The sequence below is a fragment of the Adiantum capillus-veneris genome, chromosome 21, assembly GCF_014529385.1.
Source record: "Adiantum capillus-veneris isolate H3 chromosome 21, ASM1452938v2, whole genome shotgun sequence".
NCBI classification, from domain to species: Eukaryota; Viridiplantae; Streptophyta; class Polypodiopsida; order Polypodiales; family Pteridaceae; genus Adiantum; species Adiantum capillus-veneris.
In genome coordinates this window covers 6,806,153-6,829,227 of record NC_140951.1, presented here as the reverse complement: position 1 = coordinate 6,829,227, position 23,075 = coordinate 6,806,153, and the positions used below count along the sequence as shown (strand labels likewise).

General features: G+C 43.1%; 1 protein-coding gene across 1 annotated transcript; it reads right to left on the bottom strand.

Annotated features, from left to right (window-relative positions):
- Positions 1-1,734: 1,734 nt before the first annotated feature.
- Positions 1,735-17,942, bottom strand: LOC147430500 (endonuclease 4-like). The gene is made up of 9 exons (XM_086493121.1): positions 17,730-17,942; positions 17,150-17,324; positions 5,097-5,198; positions 4,933-4,988; positions 4,701-4,784; positions 4,513-4,605; positions 4,340-4,410; positions 2,293-2,366; positions 1,735-2,198 (listed from the first exon to the last, which is right to left on the bottom strand). Exons 1-9 carry the CDS (start codon positions 17,838-17,840, stop codon positions 2,083-2,085), a joined length of 882 nt encoding a protein of 293 aa, XP_086349247.1. The 5' UTR covers positions 17,841-17,942; the 3' UTR covers positions 1,735-2,082.
- Positions 17,943-23,075: the final 5,133 nt, after the last annotated feature.

The window sequence follows — 23,075 nt, the reverse complement described above, 5'->3', positions numbered from 1 at the left end:
TTTCTTTGGTCAAAAACTAATAATCTAAGAGCTCTAATTAAGCATAAATTGATACAATCTAAAAGCTTATAGCCTCGGCTCATCGATTACAATATCCACTTGAATAAAAGGAGTTCCAATATTCTCGATTTATCAAAAGAATAAGTGTTTTTACAATAAAGCTCCCGAAAAATGTTACATGGGTTAGCTCGCTGCTAATAATATGAGTGGTTGATTCCAGGCTGGGGGTATCAGGACCCACTTTGTATGGTTTAGCGTCTAGTCTTGAGACGGGAGTCTAGAGTTCTGCACGCCACTGGCACTCTCCCTGCACATTGGAGCCTCGACACCCCATTGTACCTTGAGTCCTGAGCTTGGAGTTGTGTGCGCTGCTAGCTAGAGTTGTATGGTTCTTTGAGCTTGTCGAGCTCCATTAAGTTGAGTCTGCAATTGTGTTTTGAGTCATATTGTGTCTTGAGTCATATTCCTCTTCTGTGTTTGAGTCATGTTCCTGTGTGATTTTTCTTATGTTGGAGTGTACCTCCTTCAGGCAAAGTTTTTTGACTCTACATTGTTTCTTTCTTTATACATACACATGCACACGTGATGGAGTTTCCTATCATGAATCCAACATAACCGACTCCAATTCGTAGCCAACTTCCAAAGTAAAATACCATTTGGATGAGGTGTCTTTGTATGACAACAATGTCTCTTGCTTTCTTTCCTGTCATGAATCCATTCTAACCAACCAACACCAGAAGTAAAATACCATTTGGATGAGGTGCTTTTGTATAACAACAATGTCTCTTACTTTCTCTAGAAGTGGCATCAAAGATAACTTCTTCATTAGAGTGGTCTTAGAAATCACAAACCCCTATTTACGGGCCTAGTCTAGTACGATGGCCTTCCCACCATTGTAAACAAGCTACCTTCCCTTCCTTATTCAGAAAAAAAAAAGGCAAATAAATCAAATGTACAAATATTGTACTCCTAATACATAGTGTTCAAGAGGTGTGTCTCAGTTTATAAGCACGCCATTTTGAACTTTTAAATTGCCAACATAGAAAAAGGAAAAATCCCACCTAAATTTTAAGGAAAATAGAGTAAATTTAGTAAAAATTAACTCAATTCTTGGAAAATCCATAAGAAGGAATTATGTTTGTGCGAAAGTGAATTTTCCTAGACATTGCTTGTAGGCGAAGAAAATCAGAGCTATTTAACTTGGTTTCTAGTTTGAATTTTAATGAGAAATCACAGTTCTCAATATTTGAGCATCATAGTTATTAAATCTCATGGTTGACATTCCCCAAGTAGCATGTTTCTAATTAGTTAACCCTTAAACATCAAGGCCAAGAAAATGGACACACCTGGGCACATCCAATGCAGTTCGAAGTTTATAATTCAACCTATTCACTTTCATTAGTCAAAAAGACGCTAGGTTTTTGAAATACTATGTAAAGGGATACACAAGAACGCTGACAAAACCTCCCAACATGCATTGCTGTATGTTGGACTCGTACCTACATGCAAAGAAAATTTCACAACCAATGGTGCTCCTTGTATTCTAATGGATTAAGAAACCCTATGAAGTCGAGGAGTGCAAGCGAAAGCTTTTTGGCAGATAGAGTGCTCACGAAAGTGTCTCAGCTTACAATCGTGCCACTTCAAGATCCAAAAATGACTGTTGAGAAAATGTGTTATAAAAAATCTACAATCAGCTCAATATTTCAGCAACTACCTTTTGGAACAGTCATAAAAAGGAAATGTATGTTGTTAGGAAAAGGACTTTTCCCCAACATTGGGCAAATAGATGTATTGTTGCTTCCATTTTCAAGAAGATTTGAGATCGTCCCACTTGCGACTATACAAATTGAAGGGCGTTGTTATGGAAATACAAGCTATTACACATATACCGTACTTTAAACAATAATAGTAAATTAGTTGGTCTGTATGACAAACAATGATGAAATATACATAAAAGCCTTGACTAAAATTTATGTACAAAATGAGGGGTTCCAAGGCCAAATGTAGTATTTACGAATCAAGCTTCACGGTCAGCTTTCTGCGGTTATATAACAATGAGGTGTGAACCGAGGACAAGGATCAGAAGGTTTGAACTTGGCCTTGCCCAAAAATTCTGTTCAAAATAGCTGCAAGCCTCACACCGCCCTGCGCCAAGCGCATCTCGACAATGGGCATCCTCGTCAGGAAGTAATCATCTGCCAATCACAAACACACACATGAACCATCTGCAATCATATGAAGCATGGGTTATTGTAAAAGCTCCTAGATAACCTCTACACGTGCAAGCACCTGCTAGGTATGCTCCAGGGGTTGCATTTCTGTAAGCCCATTTGCATGCCAAACTGATGCTTTCTGCCGCATACCTGGGAGCAGAGCAAAAGTAGAAAGCAAAATCGTGCTAAGTCATGATTGGCAACCAGTCCAGTCTCCAGATAACAAAATCACAGAGTTAACCAAAGTGAAACAAGTGATGAAATCACAAGGCCTGCCCTCATCAACTTAAAGAGGTTTAGGTGAAACAGGCAAAGGAAGAGAGAGGGAGTGAGAGAAGAGAGAGGACGGTAACAATCATCCACTACACACATGCATCTCTATTTCCTAGAAGCAAAAAAGATTTTGAAACAAAGCTAAAGTAAACAAATGATAAAACACTAGCCTTGCCTCCAATTACATGCAACCAGCAAAAAAAAAGTGACAAGTTCTTGCTTAGCTGTATTGGCTACCAAGTTTGTTGTGACCAGCACGGAATCAATCCATCGTACTCAGCGTGCATGTCCACCCCACAATGCTATAACCTTTCAAGCATTGGTAAACATAAGCAAAGAGTAGATGCATGAGGTGTGCCAGATCCAATGCATAAGCAATCACAATAGGGGAAATCTCAAGAGCATATGCACCAAGATCGATTGCATAGGCAAGCACAGTAGGGGCAATCGCATATTCATCAACACGTGCCACAAGGGCAAGACCAGGTGCATACTAATCTGATGCAAAGGCATAGGCTACTCTTGAGCAGCAAGGGCCAAGTGAAGTGCATGTTCAAGAGCAAGGGCCAAGCCTTACGAATGCTTGTCAACAATAAGGGCAAGGTCGGACACACTCATCAGCAGTAACAAGTACAATGGCAAGGCAAGGTTCCTGCTAATCAAAAGCAACGACAAGGCAAAGCTTCATATCCAACATCAGCAACAACAAGGTCAAATTCTTGTGCAACCAAATGCTCACCAACAGGAAAAGAAAGGTCAAGCAAAAATTGCTTCTCGATAGTGGTAGCAAGACCATGCTTCCACTCAAAAGCAACGTCAAAGTCAACAATAAGGACAAGGTGAAGCGCTTGATTGTTAGCAAGAAGAACAAGCCCAAGTGCAAGGGCAAGACCAAGCACATGCTCATAGAAGAATCTTCTGCCTTACAAGGAATAGTGCATGTCCAACAAAGCTAAGATCATAAAAAATGCTAGTAACAAAATTTGTACACTAGATGTAACTCAATGCATCCTTGAAGTAGACTCAAACATTCCATCCTTGAAGTAGACTCAAACAGATATGAAATGAATAACAATTCTCAAGAGGATGATAAGAGCGCCAATGATAAGGTAGTCAGGGACGGCCAAGCTTGAGGCTCAATATGGAGCTGAAGTGTGTAGGCCAAAGGGCTTAAGGCTTCGAAGCTATGGCTCTCATGAGAAACGAGCTGGGTGTAAGCCTATGAAGCTATATAGCTTTTAGGTAGGACTCTACCAAGATAATGAACCAAAGGGATAGTTAATAAGATCCATATTCAAAAAAAGCCTTGATAGGAATACTCTTCTCTAGCAATGGATGAGAGATTCTTCACCGTTTAATAGCTAATGCTAAAAAACAGTCACACCTTATTACTGGAATCTCAACAAGCACCTTATCATGATTGCTAAAAAGGTACAAAGAGAGGGGCTTAAACAGCCCAAATCACATGCAAGATGACATCACTGCTAAGGTCACTGAGTAACAAAGAGAGGGTCCCCACTCTTAGAAAATGGATGGAATTGCTTGTGGAACCAAAAAAATGGAATTTGTACACTACAGAGGTTATCTGTAACCAAAAAAGGGCATGTATTTCATTACTTCTAGTATGTCAAAGATTGACATACTTGCTTCGATAAAAAAGGTGCAAGATTTCATTCAACTATAACAAAAAATAACATCCCAAAGGCATCACCATCTCACGTAATTATAAACAATGGATCAACAAAGGAACTGCAAGAGCTCAGTGAATCAACATAAAAAACAGCATCCACATCAATGATAAAGTATTCATCTATCATCACTGACCGAGGCTGATTAAAACATAAACTTACGTATCTGGGCAAGCAAGATCACCATTTGTACAATTTGCCCATTTGACTATTTCATCATTCCAATGGCCTGCCTAGCGATCGGAAAAAAAAAAAAGCTGAGTTATTTCAATGACCATATCGTTACCAAAACCAGATAATTTCAAATCTTAAGAATGACAGAATATTTGGCTTACTGTGATATTCTTGCCAATATCATCTACCAAACTAGTGATGGAATCGTCATAAAACCGTTTATTGGCTGTTGAAATGATTTCATCATCCCAAATCTGGCATTCATCGGAGTGAAAGACATCACAGCATATATTAATAACCTTCTTGACAATGTCAGACAAGGTACTGATGCCATGTTGTAGAATCTTACATGATGGAGGTTGAATATACGACAATACCAGTGAACTTTGATGGTATTTCCACCAAGATCTGAAGTGAAGCCTACATGAAGAGGCTGATACAAGAGGAGAAACAAATAGGAGGTCAAAAGAGTTGGCCATATTAGTCTCCAATCAGTCAATACACTGATTTGCAGATCAGAGACACGCTGATCAATAAAAACTTCAACACACAAATGCCACTTTCCTAAGCAACATCTCAACCTGGTGAATGTCTCCAACAATGTGAGCCAAAAATAATAGCGCTTCAGTCAAGTTGTCTGGATATAAATCATTACAAAAAAATATGAGATCTCTCTCTCTATCTCTTGCTCACACACACACACACACTCTGCATCAAAGGTATATAGATACGCCAGATAAATTACAGTGCTGTGAATCAGAAAAAAATGTAGTCAACTGAGATGTATAGTTGTTGATGGCACCCGCAGCACATCTTCCTTTGATGCCTTGTGAATCATGGCAATCACCTGCACAAATGTGACAAGCTAATTAGAAAACCTCTCTCTCTCTCTCTCTCTCTCTCTCTCTCTCTCTAATGAGAAGACAAAGAGCACTACGGCCTCAGAGGCAGATCACAGACTTCTTCGGATCGAGAGAAGCAGGAGTGGAAGGGGAAGCAAGAGGCCAGCAGCCAACACAAAGGAGTACCCACATTCATACCAAAGGCACCCTAATTGACAGAGCGATTGAGCTTAGGAAATCGAGACGACCACGACCAAGATGCAAAAGCACACTTCACCGGAGGAGACTACAACAAAGGATTAGAAGCATTCTAGCCAGACACCCAGAATGCTCCAAAGAAGTTTATTTAATACTTTGTATTTAGTTTTTTCACATTTACTTTCACACTTAGTACTTTAGTACTAAGGTACCCAGACATTGTAACAGATTCACCACTTTTGTATCAGTTTGGTCTCATAAGTCATTCTGGCCTTTTGAACACGTTAATATAACATTTCATCTCTCTCTCTCTCTCTCTCTCTCTCTCTCTCTCTCTCTCTCTCTCTAGCTCGACATGCAAGACGCCCAACCAGAGTACTGACCATGAAGGAGGTCGATGAGATCCGACAGCGACCGATGAGAGATTTCATCTGAACCACAACCCCCCCCTCCCCCCCAAAAGTGTTTTAGTGTCAAAGTGTTAGTTCTTTGTAACTTTGTAATTTCCGTACTCAGACATGGTATCAGATTCACCAATTGTTACTTTTTGGCCTCATAGGTCATTTTGGCCTCTTGAAGACGTTAATATAACATTTCATCTCTCTCTCTCTCTCTCTCAAAACACGCAGCCGTTTTTTTGACCTAGTAGACAGCAGTCCACTCTTTTGATCATAACTTCTTCATCCGAACTCCGATTTGGGTGATCTATAGCCTCAATCGAAGAGCACGAAGTCCTCTACGCATTGATGTAAAGACAGAAATTTTCAGAGTTATGGAAGGCATTTCTGTAGCAGCATTTCCGAAGTGAACAGGGTCAACAAAATTGATTCTCATCTCCTATTTTACATACAATGTCTTCCGGCACTCGCAAGGGTTCTTCTTCTTCAACAAGGTCCACAACCATTGTGGAAAATGATCCAAAATCTCCTAAGTGTGGAGATAGCAACACAACCACCCAACCAACGACATCGAAAACCATGATCATGGCGTACTTGGTATCATTGCAAGAGATCGTAAACAAACAAGGCGAAGACTTACGAGCACTTGCAATGGAGAATGGCACACTAAGGGTACTTGTGGTTGAGAATGAGAATCTCAAGAGGACACTTGAGATGCAAACAACACGTTTGATGCAACTTGAAGAGGAAGTCAAGGAATGTAAGCGCTCTCTTGTGGACTTAAATGCTTTGAAGGAGCGGATGAGCAAAGTAGAGCATGACCATGTATTGAAAGAGGAGAAATTTGACACTATGAGCCGGGATGTATGTGACATGAAAAATGTATGCACAAACAAGTCTTGGGCTGATGTATGTGGTAGCAATGTGGTTTCTAATTCCTCACTCATGCAAGCTATGGTTCAAACAAAGAATGTTGAGAATGTGGATGTGGAGGAGTTGAAGGAACGGGAGCGACGTTCCAAGAACATTGTTATTCGTGGAATTCCCGAAGAAAAGTTAGAGACACCTCCTTCTCTTGCCATTGTTATTGAAGATTTCTTCAAAACCCACTTTGGCATGTCCGGAGTTATGGTCTATGGAGCACATAGAGTGGGGAAGCAAGGAGCTCCTCGCTCGGGAGAACGGCCAATTGTATGCACCATGCCGGATGAGACCAAGCGAAAGATTATCCTTGATAATAGTTGGATCTATACAAGGGATACAAAATGTTTTGTATGTGAAGATCGCACTATTAAGCAACAAAATATGCGTCGCAAGGCATATGAGGAAAAGAATAATAAAAACAAGGAGATCTCTCATGAAGAAAATGTGCCCAAGGAGGAGGCAAGTCTCTCAAGCAAATAGGGATGCGTGACCTATGAAACCGAGTTACAATTGAAAATATGCTTTTGGAATTGTAATGGATACCCATGGAATGCGGGGGTTGGCATTGATGAACTAACAAGCAAAGCCGATGTTGTACTTCTTGTTGAAACTTGGGAGCATGATACACAAAGGATTAACGGCTTAGAGGATTACAATGTACATTCATTGATGTGGTCAAAGAATCTCAAGCAACGAAGAGGACAAGGAGGGGTAGCATGTATGGTTAAGAAAGGATTGGAAGATTTTGTATCAATTGTGAAAGATGACAAGTACAAACGTTATGTATGGCTGAAAATTATGACACCAAAAAGAGCACCCATTTTTGTAACCGGTTGCTACATTCCTCATCATGATTCTCCCTTTTATGCTTGCATGGATAGAGATCAACCATTTTCTGATTTGGAAGAGGACATTGCTTATTTCAAAGGTGAAGGTGATGTTATTGTATTTGGGGATATGAATGCTCGCACAAAAACATTGCAACATGATACTCAACAATTTGATATGCCATACATTTCAAGGGAGTTGGAGGAAGTTCACTTGTATAATCGTACTTCAATGGATGAGAAAGAGCCCGATCACTATGGAAAGTTACTTTTACACATGTGTAATAGCACAGGTATGCTCATTGCCAATGGTGTATCTTTGTGGAGTGGAACCAATGGATTTACATGTAGGAGACATAATGGGGATAGTGTGATTGACTATATGCTACTCTCTGAAGCCATCATGTATCGCATAAAGAGTTTTATGTTTGGTCAATGGACCCCGGAATCCGACCATCACACCTTATGTATTGACCTTTCATGTGGAGAAGCAACTAAGCATGATAATCTCAGCCAAAGGAAAGAGAAGTTATCACTATGTATGGATTTCAAACGGGCACCAATGTACATTAAAATGGTTGAGAAAAAACTATGGATGACAAAGCTTTAATGTGATGCACCATTGGAAACTAAATGGGAAGCTTTCAAGAAAGCTATTTGTTCTTGTGCGGAAGAATGCTTTGCCATAAAGCATCTCCAAGGTATCAACAAAGATAGATCACGCAAAAGGTGGTTTGATAAAGAATGTCAAGATGCTCGAAAGTCCTTGATAAAGCTTGATGCAACTATGGACAAAGACAACTATCAAAGTCATTTGCATACATACAAGGCATTGATTCAAAAGAAGAGAAGAAGATGGGAAGTAAAGCAACAAGAATTTCAAGTCCAAGAAAAGGCACATGCATGTGGAAGATTTTGGAGAAACTTGAGGGGCAAGCGGGTTGATAATTTTGGTAACTTGAGTCTAGTGGATATGTACACACATTGTAGGCAATTATATGAGCAAGCAAATGCTGAAAAAAATGCCATTTTATGGTTCACTCCCATGTATGCCCTCTTTTTTTACTATTGAGGATGTATGCGGTGGGCTTGAAAAGTTGGCCACTCGCAAAGCGGGAGATCTTCAAGGTATCAAGCCGGAGATGATCAAATGAACGGGAGATTTTACCCATGAGTGGATGTGTGATATGTTCAACCTTGCACTTCAACATGGTATGCCTTATGATTGGAGTACTAATTGGGTTAAGCCTTTGCATAAAGGAGGGGATGTAAAGAATGTAAGCAACTACCGGACTATAATGATTGGGTCTCTTATGGCAAAGTTGTTTGGGTGCATAATGGAGATGAAATTGAGTGATTGGGCTGAAGAGAATGACAAGCGTGCAAAGGGACAAGCGGGTTTTCGTCGATGCCATAGCACCATTGATCATCTTGTCACTCTTCGTGTTCTCATGAAGGAAAGTCGGTTGAAAGGCAAGCGATTGTATTGTTGTTTTGTGGACTTTAAGAAAGCCTTTGATATGATTCCACGTAACAATTTGTGGAGAAGGATGGAAGAACTCCAAGTGCCAAGTGAGTTTATGCTTGCGGTTTCTCGAATCTATGAGAAGGTGATTTGTCAATTGCGCATGGGAAGAGAAATTTCAAAAAAATTTGTAAGCACTATTGGGGTTAAACAAGGATGTCCATTGTCACCAACTCTCTTTGGTCTATGCATCGATCAATTGGAACAAATGGTACTTGACTTTATGCAAGAAGAAGGCATTGAAGAGGTCACTATTTGCAATGAGGTAATCATGCTTTTGTTGTATGCGGATGATGTAGTGCTTCTAGCAGACACTTTAGAAGATGCACAAAAGCTTATGGTTGTCCTTGAGAACTTTTGCTTGCATAGTGGGCTGATTGTAAATGAATCCAAAACAAAGGTTATGCTTGTGAAAACCAACCATAAGGAGAAGCCATGCATTGTGTACAACAATGAGACACTTGAAGTTGTTGAGAGCTTTAAGTACCTTGGCCTTGAGGTTCCATCCAATCACAAGTGGCATGAATGTGCTATGCGTCGTTTGGAAGCGGGAAAGAGAGCATATTATGCATTTGAGAACATGTGTAATGCGGGAAACATCAAGTGTTGGGTTCTCAAGAAGTATTTTTTTGATGCATTGGTGACGCCGGTTCTTCTTTATGGAGTTGAAGTGTGGGGCGGGAGCATCTCAAAGTCTACTTGGAAAGAGTTTGAGAATGTCCAAAAGCGTTTTCTTACAAACTTTCTCCAAGTTAAGACACAAACACCATATATGCTCCTACTTCTTGAGTCGGGATATCTTCCAATTGAGGTTATGGGCATGGAAAGGGTTGTGGAGTACATGATAAAGATACGTCAAAACCCCTCACATCGACTTCCTACAATTGCATGGGAAGCAAGCAAAAAAGTTCAAAAGACGCATAAAAGCAAGATCTTGAGCACGGGATGGATGCAAGACATAAAGAAGTGGTTTGGGAGATGGGATGCATTACACTTGCTACATGATGCTTCAATTGACTCTCGAGTGAATGAAGCTTTTCTACAACGCCAATGTATTACGGCTTGGGAGAAATCCGGTGGGTCACGTTTCATACATTACACCACCTATATTGCCCCCAACTACAAAACCATGTTCTTCGCTGAGAGAGGAAACCGTACTCACACTTACATGCTTGAGCCTATTCCCTTGTCCGCGATACGCACTATTGCAACGATTCAGCTTAGCTCCCATTTCCTTCGATGCGAGATAGGGTGTTGGGGCAATGGAGAAGAGTCAAATCGATTGTGCACGTTATGCTCACTGCAAGTTCGAGAGTCTAAGTACCACACACTACTAGAGTGCTCAGCTTTTGGTCACATCCGAACTTGCTTCTCTCACATTTTCAGCCATAACTTAGACCTACACCTTTCCTCTCCCAGCCAAAGTGTGGGCTCTCCATTGCGACTCTCATCACTACAATTTTGGAGCATCGAGAGTCACTCATCAGCCATACACATACTACATCACATGTAACTTTGGTCCCATAGGTCATATTTGACCTCCGAGGACGATAATAAAATCTCTCTCTCTCTCTCTCTCTCTCTCTCTCTCTCTCTCTCTCTCTCTCTCTCTCTCACTCTTGACCAGATTTTGACACTCAGAGCCATTATTCAGGAGGGTAGACACCATGGCAGGAGGATGTATTGTAGCTTTGTGGATTTCCGCAAAGCCTTTGATACACTGCCACGAGCCAGACTCATGCGCAAATCGCAGGACATGGGGGTGCCCACAAAGCTGATCTGGGGTATCTTAACTTTATACAAGACAATGGTAGGATAGGTACGCACTACTCAGGGCATGTCCGACATGGTTCACTCCACCATTGGAGTGAAGCAGCGTTGTCCCCTATCTCCGACTCTCTTTGAATATATGTAGATGAGTTTTCAGATTATGTACATACAGAGGGTGATAGAGGTGCCCAGCTTGCAGGGACATGGATTCCGTTGCTATTATATGCTGATGATATTGTGTTGACCTCTGATTCTCCAGAGGGGATGCAGCGTCATTTGGATTCATTGCATAGATTTGCACGGGACAGTGGATTGTCTGTGAACCTTGGTAAGACCAAGGTAATGGTGTTTAACACCACGGCGCAATGGGTAAGGAGGTCTGCCCCCACTTTTACATATGGTCGAGAGACTGTGGAGTATGCAGATACATACACTTATCTTGGGGCGGTTTTTAGTGGTCCAATATTTTCCCTTAGGCATGCAGCAGATACGTGATTGACCAGAGCCTATGCAGCATTGGGGAGACTTGAGAGGATATGTTCACAGGTTCAATTCCAAGAACCTCGGACAAAGCTTTGGCTCTTTGACACTTTGGTCACTTCGGCCATGCTGTACGGAGTGGAGATATGGGGCCCCTCAGTTCATTACCATAGCAGAGCTGGGAGTACTGATGGATGGAGATGTATGGAGAAGCCCTTGGTCTCTATGATTTCTCGGATGATTAGGGCCAAGGCCTCAGTACCACATGACATTGTTAGGGCGGAGCTCGCTGCTCCTCCGTTGGTAGTGGAGGCACTCACTCGATCAGTTTCATTTATGCATAGCACTTGGGCTCTCCCCAGAGACCGATATGCACGATTAGCACTAGAATCTTCCAACAGCCGGCATTGCACGGAGATAGATCATGTTGGTATGCAGAGATGGCATCTTGGTTTCAGTTACATGGCTTTAGTATGGATCGGCCACCCCCATTTCAGTACTCTCTGGATGCACCCTCCATCTCCCTCACTAGGGAAGAGATTACTAAGCTCATCGGACAGGACTTGATTCAGTTGGATACGAAGAGGACATGGATACAACCTACACATGAGGTAGGTACGAAGATGACTTTCTATAGAGAGCATCTTCTCCAACTCACGGAGGATGGTTTTGTGATCAGACCAGGATACATGGACACTCATCTATCCCACACATCTATCCCACAAATACGCACATCCTCACATCAACTAGAGATCGAGACAGGCACATTTAGAGGAGTACCCGCTGAGTCCAGGATTTGTCAGGTGTGCCAGATAGAGCCATGGACAGAGCTACATTACATATGTCATTGCCCAGTATACTATGAGATACGAGGCCGTTTTCACTGTCTATTCAAAGAGGGTTTTGGGCCACTTTCTAGAGTCGTGAGATACCAGGATCAGAGATGCCTCGGATTATACTTACTGGAGATTCGCAAACACAGAGAGGACCTCTTGAAGAGAGGCACAATGAGAGAGATCCAGCAACAGCGGAAGATTATAGATTTCTTTCAATCACAAACAGAGGAGCCCCAACAGCATAACAGCAACAGAGGCACCAGAGGCATACTGCTTGATCGGGCGATGGAGTTAGGACAATCCCGTCGCCCACAGATGAGGGGGCCCTCTCGACATCGACGAAGACTGCAACAGGAGATCCATACCATACTGGCGCAACATAGGAGCCGTCCCGAAAGAGAGCCTACCTTGGAGGACATTGAATCTCTATAGCCTTTTGGATACTGATGTATATGTATATGATGCCTCGACTGTCAAAGAGCTCCATTGTATCAGCTCACCCCTTTGTATTCCCCTTGTTTCAGCTTTCACCCCACCCCTACCCACTATTTTCTTTTCTTTTCAGCTCTTTGTACTTTTTGTACCCAAACCTGGTATTAGATTCACCCATAGTTACCAGGAACGGGGAAAGGCAACGACAACATGCATGAAATGCCATTCCCTATTTCAGATAGTCACGTTTGAAACACGGAACGAGGATTCGGAACGGGAAATTGGGATGGGAACGGGGAACGAGGACTTGAAAATGGCCATTCCCTGTTACTATGGATTCACCACATGTAACCTTTTGGTCTCATAAGTCATTTTGGCTTTTGAAGACATCAATATTACATTTCATTTCTCTCTCTCTCTCTCTCTCTCTCTCTCTCTCTCTCTCTCTCTCTCTCTCTCTCTCTCTCTCTCTCTCTCTCTCTCTCTCTCTCTCTCTCTCTCTCTCTCGTGACACATCGAACCCTATGTGTCCGTGGACAAGCTACAGCATGATCAGGGTTCAGTTCAATCAAGTCAGTCTAGAATAGGAAGTGATCTGGCACTTTTGTGAGTCTGTTCGCAGACCGTGCATGCCCACACACTTAGAATAGATGCATATCCTCCGGTTGTACACAGCATGATCATCAGATTTTCATCAGAACCCATCAGGAGCATTTTTACAGTGCATAGACCTATTTTCCCTATTTTTGACATTTTTCACTTATTATTATTAAGTGACTTTTGTTGGAAAGTAGGTAGGGCAATTTTGCTAAGTTTGTATATAAGCAAACCTAGTGCTAGCACTTTCTGGCAGAAGAGGCAGCAGGAGCACACGCTCAACAGGCAACTTCTCAGCAGAACCCCCAAGTTCTCTAGCGTTTTTGCATCATTGCAGCAAAGCTAGCGTTTTTGGACAAGAACCCAGATCAGCCAGCGTTTTTGCATCTGCATCAACCTGACGACAGCAAGGAACAGATCAGCCCTAGCGTTAGCAATTTTCCACCGCAGAACCCCAAATCAGACTAGCGTTTTTGGATCAGCCAGAGGCCTAGCGTTTTTGCAGATCTTCGCAATAGAAGCAGCAGTAGCATCAGCGTTTTCAGTTTTCAGCAGTCAGACTCCGCAGTATAAACCCCGAACCTCACAAATCTCACCTTCCCGCAGCAAATCCTCGCCGCACAATCAGATTCCGCAAGGTTTACAGATTCAGCCCAGAAAATGCAGATTTTAGCATCTGCGTTTTCAGCGCATCGTCGTCGCATCGTCGCCATCGACATCGTCACCGACATAGAGTCAAAATTCAGCAGATAAAGATTTGCAGATTTCAGCCCTTGGCGATTTCAGTTTTCAGCCCGTCTCGCCGTCGTCGACATCATCGGCAAGTCCAAGCATTGTAGAGATTTGTGCAATCAATAGTAGACCGCTCTTGCCATAGAGAGTGGGGCCCTTGGAGGAGGGTTTGACAACATCTCTGGTGTCATATTCTCTTCTCTCTTTATCTCTCAATCTCATGCACTTCCATTCACAGTGTCCATTCACTTTGTTTGTGTCCATTGCACTCTCTCACTAAAGGAACGGAAGGCTCTCCCTTCTAACAGTAAAAGGAACCCTTGAGCACAGTTCGGAGCACTCATCTTGAGCAAAGTTCAACGTTCACTTCCGCTGCACCTTACACCCTCTCTCTCTCTCTCTCTCTCTCTCTCTCTCTCTCTCTCTCTCTCTCTCTCTCTCTCTCTCTCTCTCTCTCTCTCTCTCTACACCCGAAAGTGGTGGTATCTTGTGTACAAGATAGACCTTTGGGGATGCTCAAAAGCCTATGACCGGAGGATGTACAAGACGGCAGGTACAATGTGGGGGCTATGATACATCAAGGTGGCCTGTATGAAGAATGTAAAATGAACCACTGTGGTGGTGCATAGTGCCATGTGATGCGACCATGGTCCAACCTGAAAAATACTGAAAATCTCGTCCATGTCCCAAAAAAGGAGTATCGACACCGCTCCACTGCCGTGGAGGAACCCTATCCCACTCGCTACAAAGAGTATGTAGTAGATCTATCCAAAACGTTTGAAAAAGCAACAACTATGGGGGCAAGCCTGCTACCAATAGAAGCATTGGAAGTGGCAACAACAGCATTTTTCTTTTGCAGTGCAACCAAAGATGCTTGTTCAAAAGCACGTTGCTTAGCCTAATTTTCTAGATTGGGACTCTTGTAGCAATACAAAGACAAGATTATCAAACTTCAAATCATCTTTACGCTCTATCACAAGCCTAGAGATGGAAGCAAAAGTCTGATAAGAATTTGGCAAAGCATCAAGAACTATCTGCACATGAGTGCTGTCAGTAATAATCTCACCACTAGCAATTAATTGCTCATTGAGATCTTTGATCCCCGTTATATATGCATCCATATCATCCTCCTCGTGCATAACCATAACTTTAGCTCCTTATGCAAGTAAGCAACATTTGCCAAGTTCGTACTGCATAAAAAAAGGTAGCCTAACCCATGCCTGTTTGATGTTTGTATTGAGAAAATTTGTGTAGTAATGGTACGCTTAATCCAAAGTGCAGCATACACAGCTTATGGAAGCTTCCACAAGATCGTTATGCTCAGCTGGCCCTCGCCACTTGACAGCACACAGAGATACATCGTGTTGGTATGCACATATGGTAGTATGGTTTGAGCTACATGGTTTCTCTATGGACAGGTGGACAGGCTCCCCCTCTTTTAGTTTTCTCTAGATGCACCCCCTCTCTCTCTCTCACACGGAGGGAGATCATTAAACTTAAACGACAAGAAATCTTTTAGTTGGATACCCAGAGGACATGAATACAGACTATACAAGAGCTTGGCACGAAGATGACTCCAGCTCACATGAGATGAGTTCTTATCTAGGCCTACTACCTGGACATTCACTCGTCCCACGGATTATGATGTGGTTTTTGTCAAATTCGGACATCATCACATCAATTGGAGATTGAGACTGGCCAATATCAAGGCATTCAATTGAGGCCAGGTTGTGCCAGCTGTCACAGAGAGCCAGAGATAGAGCTTCACTATATATGCCCTTGTACATCATACTATGAGATGCGTGGCCACTTTCATTGCCTCTTTAGAGAGGGTTTTGGACCTACTTAGAGTTATGAGATACCAAGATCCGAGATGTCTTTGCCTCTCTCTATTGGAAATTCAACGATATCGGGCAGGGTTACTGAGAAAGAGAGAGGCTCACACTCCAAGAGACACCCAAAGATAGATCACAATGTTCTTCCATCCAGAGATTGAGCAAAGATGAGACCAGCCAGAAAGGTGGAATATAGGGCACATCACTAGCAGAGGTATACTGAGTGATCCAGCATTAGAGCTAGGCACATCCAGGAGGCCCAGGATGAGGGGATGGTCCCATCGATGGAGGAGGTGTCACAAATTGTTGACACGTCAAGCCACTGAAGAACGGAGCCAACCTGCACATCCCGGCCGAGGGGCCAAGACCCTAAGAAGAAGAAGAAGCAGCAGAAGAAGAAGAAGAGGCAAAAGAAGTTCCCACCAACTTATGGAACCGCGTCCAATGGGGACCAAGTGACCTAAATATAAAGCAAACCCACATACACACACAAAATAACTGTGTGGAGAACTGATGCCGTGGCACGATTGTGCGACAGTCCCAATTTTCACGCTAACAGTGCTGACGTGGCAGCTGTACGGATTTTTGTAATTTTTCCTGGCTAATTTCAGCGCCAACTTTTGGACCAGATGCTTTTTATGTATCTCCTTTTGAGAGGCCAAGGGCCTTTAACTATGAGCCAAGGGCTCATTCTCTGGCATGCTTCCACAGGAAGGTACAGCGGATGGAGTATCGGCGTTGTACTGAGTTCAAGCAATCTAAAGAAATATCGAAAGGGGTGCCAACATTTGGGGCTAGTGCTCTCTTGGGGCGTAACTCCTCCACTCACTGTCTTGTGTGTCGTGCATCTCTTTCACTTCAGTTGTTATTTGAAGTGCTTAAAGTTGTTCAGTCTGATCTTTTCTATCGGCACGTGGTGCCCATTTCCGTGACAAGAGGTTGCAGCAAAGGATCAAATCTATATTGGCGAGACATGGGAGAGGCCCCGTCCTTGTGCAGACTCTCACCATGGAGGACGTCGACACTATCATGCAATGACCAATGCGAGCCATCTCCGGATTTTGATACAAATATCTACCATTTTGTACCTCTTCTCAGAGATACACACCCACTTTTTGTATATATACCTCTCAGGCTCTTGACACCCACCTTTTACAGCTCTAGTAGTGTTTCTGTTAAGTTAGTTTCTTTCTTTCTTTTTATCTAGACCTTGAATCAAATTCACCATGATGTAACTCTCTAGTCTCATAGGTCAAGATGGCCTTTAGAAGATGTTAATGTAACAACCTTCCATGTATATCCATCTTTTTGTCATTAGAGATGTTTTACAAACTGCCATCCCAAAGAAACAATAGAAGAATCTGTGGCATTTGAGGAAGTAGAGGAGTTAACCATCACTTACGATCATAGTTGTAGTTGCAAGAAAAATCTGGTGTATCGATAAAATGCAGTGCACTGCTCCACTTGTATCTGAAGCGCATTGCATCAGGCCATGAGCAAAGGCTGGCAAGGTTTCCCTCTGCGTCCTCTGGGAGTAAGGCTTGCACTGCCTGCTGGGTTTCTTTTGAAAAAAGCTTCTGAAAACCACATTTAGTGAAACTTGGAAAATTCAGCTGTCTGATAGTAATGTATGTATCAAAAATCAAAACGTGTGAGGGTGTGTATGCATGCTTGGATGGAAGAAAGGCCTTCACAAACACTAAGAATCCATGCATAGCTTGGGTATAGCAACCACAGTTTTTGGACATCTATCCCTTTCTTAGGGAAAAAACTCTCCTTTTTCAGGTTGTTACCCTATCAACCTCCTATCTCCTCAGGAATAGAAGGGACCTCGGGCACTCTGGACAGGTTAGACAGGCCTCCTTCAGAGGATGGTCAAAAATTGAAGGGGTCGCTTGAAATCCTTCATGAACTGCTTTTCGTAAAACAGGCGTTGGCGGGAGGGTGATCTTGACTTGAATAGAATTTAGAATAGGCTATACCTGGGCAAGCGCACAGGTAGCGTAATGGCCTTCCGTGCCCCAGGCCAGCGATGGCGCAGGTAGGTGGGCGAGCAGCACAGCCGCGACGAGCGAGAGAAGCACAGTCGCCATGAAGACAATCTTCTCTTCTCCTCTCCTCTGTAATCAGTGTAATGTATACATAACAAAACAACAACTAGACATTGCTTTCGCCACGAACATCGGTAGTGGTTATACCAGGGTGGGTGCCTTCAAAATAGTGACGACGCCGTATACGGTACTTATTGGGAAAGGCCCCCTGTTGTTTACATCTATCTTGTTTTAAGGATTGGTTGCCTAGCCTTTGAGGGCTTGGCTAAAAATAGTTTTGTTATTTCTTTAGTTATATTCTTCAACAAAAATTTTTTGTCGAAGAATATAACTAAAGAAATAACAAAACTATTTATTGTTCTATCCATTCTTGGTATATCAATAGAGTTGTCTTTCACTCTTTGGTATGAGTAGGTCCTCCCAATTTCAGAGAAAAGAAAATGTTTCGCAATATGGATAGTGATTCCAAAGCAAAATTAAATTGGTACTCATGCATGTAGTTTGGAAGTTAGAAAGTGGAGAGTCGACAACTGCTTCTTGGCCACCTCAAGGTTTATCTCCGCCATTGCCAAAGCCTGAGAGCATGCATGATGGAGAGAGAGAGAGGTCTGCGATTCTACAGGGAAGAGGAAGACATCCCCGCACTTAATTTGACATTTGGACCCACGCTCTTGAAATTCCTCTTCCATGCGCTTGCGTGCCCATCAGGAATCGAACCAGGAGATTCCACTCAGAGACAACGTTCTGGTCACAGGCCATGAAACCCTCGTGCGAGTCCTATGTCGCCCCTCCTTGTACCAACTCCCACCTCTATAGCTCCTACAATCTACTACAATGCCGCCCGCAACCACCTCCTCCTGCCCTTTGCCAGGTCGCCTCACACTCCTATGTGTTGGCTACTTTTACCGGAAAAATCATTGAGCTTGGTCTGCTCAAAATTTTCATTCGGGCTCATTTCGGTCTCCATTTCCACTATAAGCAGTATTGTGTAGGCAATTTTCCAGGTACATTTATCAAAGTGGAAAATTATCAACTTGACACTAGAAGAGGAGCAAAGAAGACATGTGGGTGCCTTGCATGTGAGAATTTGTGGTCTTAAAGACCAAAAAAATGTGGATGAAGAGGTAAAACAACTCATGACTATGATGGGGGTTAATGAGCTAAGTCATACCAGCTTGGAGAGTGGGCAATAAGAAAATTGGAAGCAATGGGGAAACCTCAAAGGAAAGCAAAAAAGGACTTTTTGAAGAAGAGATCAACTCTTAAGAAGACGGGCATCTTTCTCGGATGACCTCACCCTCTCACAGATTGCTCATATGCAGGAGGTAATGCCAGATATTAGAGCGGCAAGGGAAAAAGGTAAGATTACTTTTTACCGAGAAGGAAGAGTGGCGATATTGGAGCAACACTCCGCATGACGATGCGAGACCTATGGGACCACACTCAAAGTTGCTACTTGGAATTGTAATGGATCCTACGCCTTGATGTGGGTGCTTTTGAGGATAGTTTCATTGGGAGGGACATCATCTTCTACTCTAAGACACATTAGGCCCCTAGGGAGTCTATGCCACATGTGAGTGGATACAAATGGGAGACAGCTTGCAGACAAGAGACTCGATCAGAGCACAGAGGACGGGGCTTGAGGGAGTGGCAGTTTTATTTAGGGAGGAGTTGAAGCCATTGATACATATAGCCCGCAAGGATGAGAAGGCTGCGTACATGTGGGTGAGATTGAGGGAAAAGACATGTAAATATCTTTACATTGCTATTTGCTTTCCTTCAAGTGCGTTTGGATATGCACCACCTAAAGAATCATCCCCCTTTTCTAGTTTGGATGATGACATATAGGAGTTCTCTAGGGATGGTGACATCATCATCCTAGGGGACTTCAATGCTAGGACTGATGTCCATCACTAGACCGTATTTTATTATACTTTAGAGGAGATGTTGAGGGAGTTGGATGTTGCAAAGATTGGCCTATCTGAATTATCATAGGATGTGGAGCATACTAAGTATGGATGGCACTTGATAGACATGGGGACTACACATGGATTGGCAATTCTGAATGGTCTACAAAGATTTCTTACTGCGGGAGTTTTTACATGTTTTCCACACAGATATGGAGCCAGCACAATGGATTATGTCATGGCACAAGCGAGCTTTATCTCTAGTACTGAGGACCTCACAACTAGACCCAGACCTCTTGGTGTGGCAATAGATCACTCCCTTGTGTCAACAATGACCATCTCTTTCCAATTTAATGTAGCACACATGCCATGGGTAACAGCCCCTACTCGTTACACCTTTACACGAGAGACGGACTTTGTCTACATAGATGGGATCTATAGATGCATGTGCATTGAGAAGCCATGGTGACCTCTGTAGGAGCTTACAACTATACTAGCACAGGCATTGCATGATGCAGCAGTAGAGGCATACCTACACACCTAGCCTGAGCAAAGATGACGTTATAGGAGCATGCCCCATAATAGCTGGTATGGTGAGGAATGTTGTGAGACACGAGACAGACTTCAGAGGGAGGTGCTTTTGGGAACATCACTCACAGACAGTCACGGATTGCCTTTCCACACCTATTGCGACGAAAGAAGAGGGCATTTTTGGCTCGACTAGAGCAAGATCTATATCAGCTATTCTTGAGCTATGACTCAGGTGAGGCATGGCAACTCTTTCGTGAGCACTCTCCCCCTCCTACCATTACTTCTACAAAGGCCTCAGGTAGTATGCATCATCTCTATACACAGTTCCTGTACAGCTGCCTCTTTCGAACCCCCCCCCCCCCCCCCCGAGCCATGCCCACACACATGTGCTTTTTCCACCACTGAGATAGTGAAGAAGGCCATTGATGGGATGAGGACTGGGAGAGCATATGATCATGATGGCTTAGTGGCTGAGCATTTTATACATTCCAGGGATTTTCTCGCAAATCTTCTAGCAACGATGTTCAAACCGTGCCATGTGTGAGGGTCTGGCTGATACTTGGAGTTTATCTACTATTGTACCTATCTTCAAGTCAACGACCCTATGGATCTTGGGAATTATCGCACTATCATGATTGGACACACATTGGCATGGTTGTACACATCCATTCTTGAGCAACAATTGAGGGATGGACAGAGAGGGAGGGTATAAGCACAGTCGGGCACGCAAGGTTCAAGAGATGTTTTTTTTTTACGCTTGACCATGTTTTGACACTCAAAGCCATTATAGAGGAGGGCATATCACATGAGAGATGGGTCTATTGTAGCTTTTATGGACTTTTGCAAAGCATTTGACACAGTGACCAGAGCTAGATTGATGCGCCAACTACAAAAGATGGGAGTTGATTTGGGGAATCATGGTATTATACAAGCGCTATTGTTATATGTTGATGATGTTTTGTTGATCTTCAACTCTCCGGACGGGATATAATGTCACTTGAATGCTTTGCATAGGTTTGCCCACAATAGTTGTCAACCTTCGTAAAACCAAGGTTATGGTGTTTAACACCACCCCACAGTGGATAAGGAGATCAACAGTGGCATTCATATACGACCATGAGACAATGGGTGTACACAGATGCTTACACCTACCTTGGGGTGTTCTTTAGCGGACCAACATTTTCATAGACTACACTGACCAGAGCCTGTGTAGCATTGGGTGGATTGGAGAGGATGTGTTCACATATTCAATTTCGAGAGCCTCGCACGAAACTATAGCCTTTTGACACTTTGGTGGCTTCAGCATCGCTCTATGGAGTTTAAATATGGGGGCCTTCATTGGACCATCATGGGAGGTTGAGTCGCATTGATGGATGGGGAGACATGGAGAAGCCTCTAGTCTCTATGATCTCGCGGCTTATTAGAGCCAAGGCTTCAGTACCACATGAAATTATTCGAGCAAAGCTAGATGCCCCCCATAGTGATTGAGGTGCTCACCAGATCAATCTCCTTTGTACACAGCTTATGGGACCTCCCCAGAGATAGATATGCCCCCTAGCACTTGAGTCCTCTCAATAGTCAGCTATGCAAAGAGAGGCACGGCCGACAATCCTCTCTTGTCAATTCCCTCCAATTGGAGATCTTGCATTAGAGCAAGGCTTTCTCTTCCACTTTGTTCCAACACTCTCCTCATCAAGCATATTTTCTTTCTCAAAGAGGGATATACCGGTCATGCTCTTTCTTCTCTGCTGTGAAGTCTCTTTTTGGATTGGGACCTCATTATTCTCCTGTTTGGGGAGAAATTTGTTGCATGCTTATTGATCCCTCACATATTCCTCCTTTGAATGGAGACTCCCGCTATTTGGATTGGAGCCTTGCCAATGTCAACATGGAATGAATTTCAATCGGTATTGTCTATGCTCTCATGCAATCTAATACGTGGATTATGCGTCATGGTAATCAATTGTGGTCACTCTCCAAGTTGTCCCTATGGTGGAGGCACACATTGTCTACCATTTGGTCTCTTTGAAGGAACGTATTTTCTTGTGGCACTGTTTGGTCGGAGCTTAACATGTTGGTAGCACATTGCATGCATGACATATTTGCCTTCTTATTGTTTCAGATGTCGTGCATCGGAGGAGACTGTGCCACACTTATTATGGGATTCTTGTTGCTCCGGATCCTTCATTTGACAAGTGTCTACTGCTCTTCGGCTTCGTTTCCCTTTCGGCACTTTTCACAGACAGATTTGGCTTTTGGGACGCTTTAGTCTCTGCAGTTTCAGTTTGCATTCTTTTTTGCTTGGATCAAATTTTGGATTCCGTGGGCCATCTGGCACCATCGCAACTTCTTGATGTTTCAAGGCACTGATGTTACCCTGTTTCCCTATTTTAAATTATTGCTTGGTCAAGCACGGGGATATTACTCTTGATGCATTTAGGATTTACTTTGCATGTTTCCAACCCTCGGAGCCTCATAGAGCTCTGCCTTTTGTATCTCTTCTTTTCCATGGGTTTCCCACGGTTCAAGGTTTCCCACTTGTAAATTAATCAAATCCGATTTAGTAAAAAAAAAAAATGTGTGTGTGTGTGTGTGTGTGTGTGTGTGTGTGTGTGTGTGTGTGTGTGTGTGAGAGAGAGAGAGAGAGAGAGAGAGAGAGAGAGAGAGAGAGAGAGAGAGAGAGAGAGAGAGAGAGAGAGAGAGAGAGAGAGAGAGAGAGAGAGTGAGTGTATGTGTGTGTGTGTGTGTGTGTGTGTGTGAGAGAGAGAGAGAGAGAGAGAGACATCTCTGCAGCACTGCACATTTGCTACCCTCCTTGATCTGCTGCCCTATGTGAGTG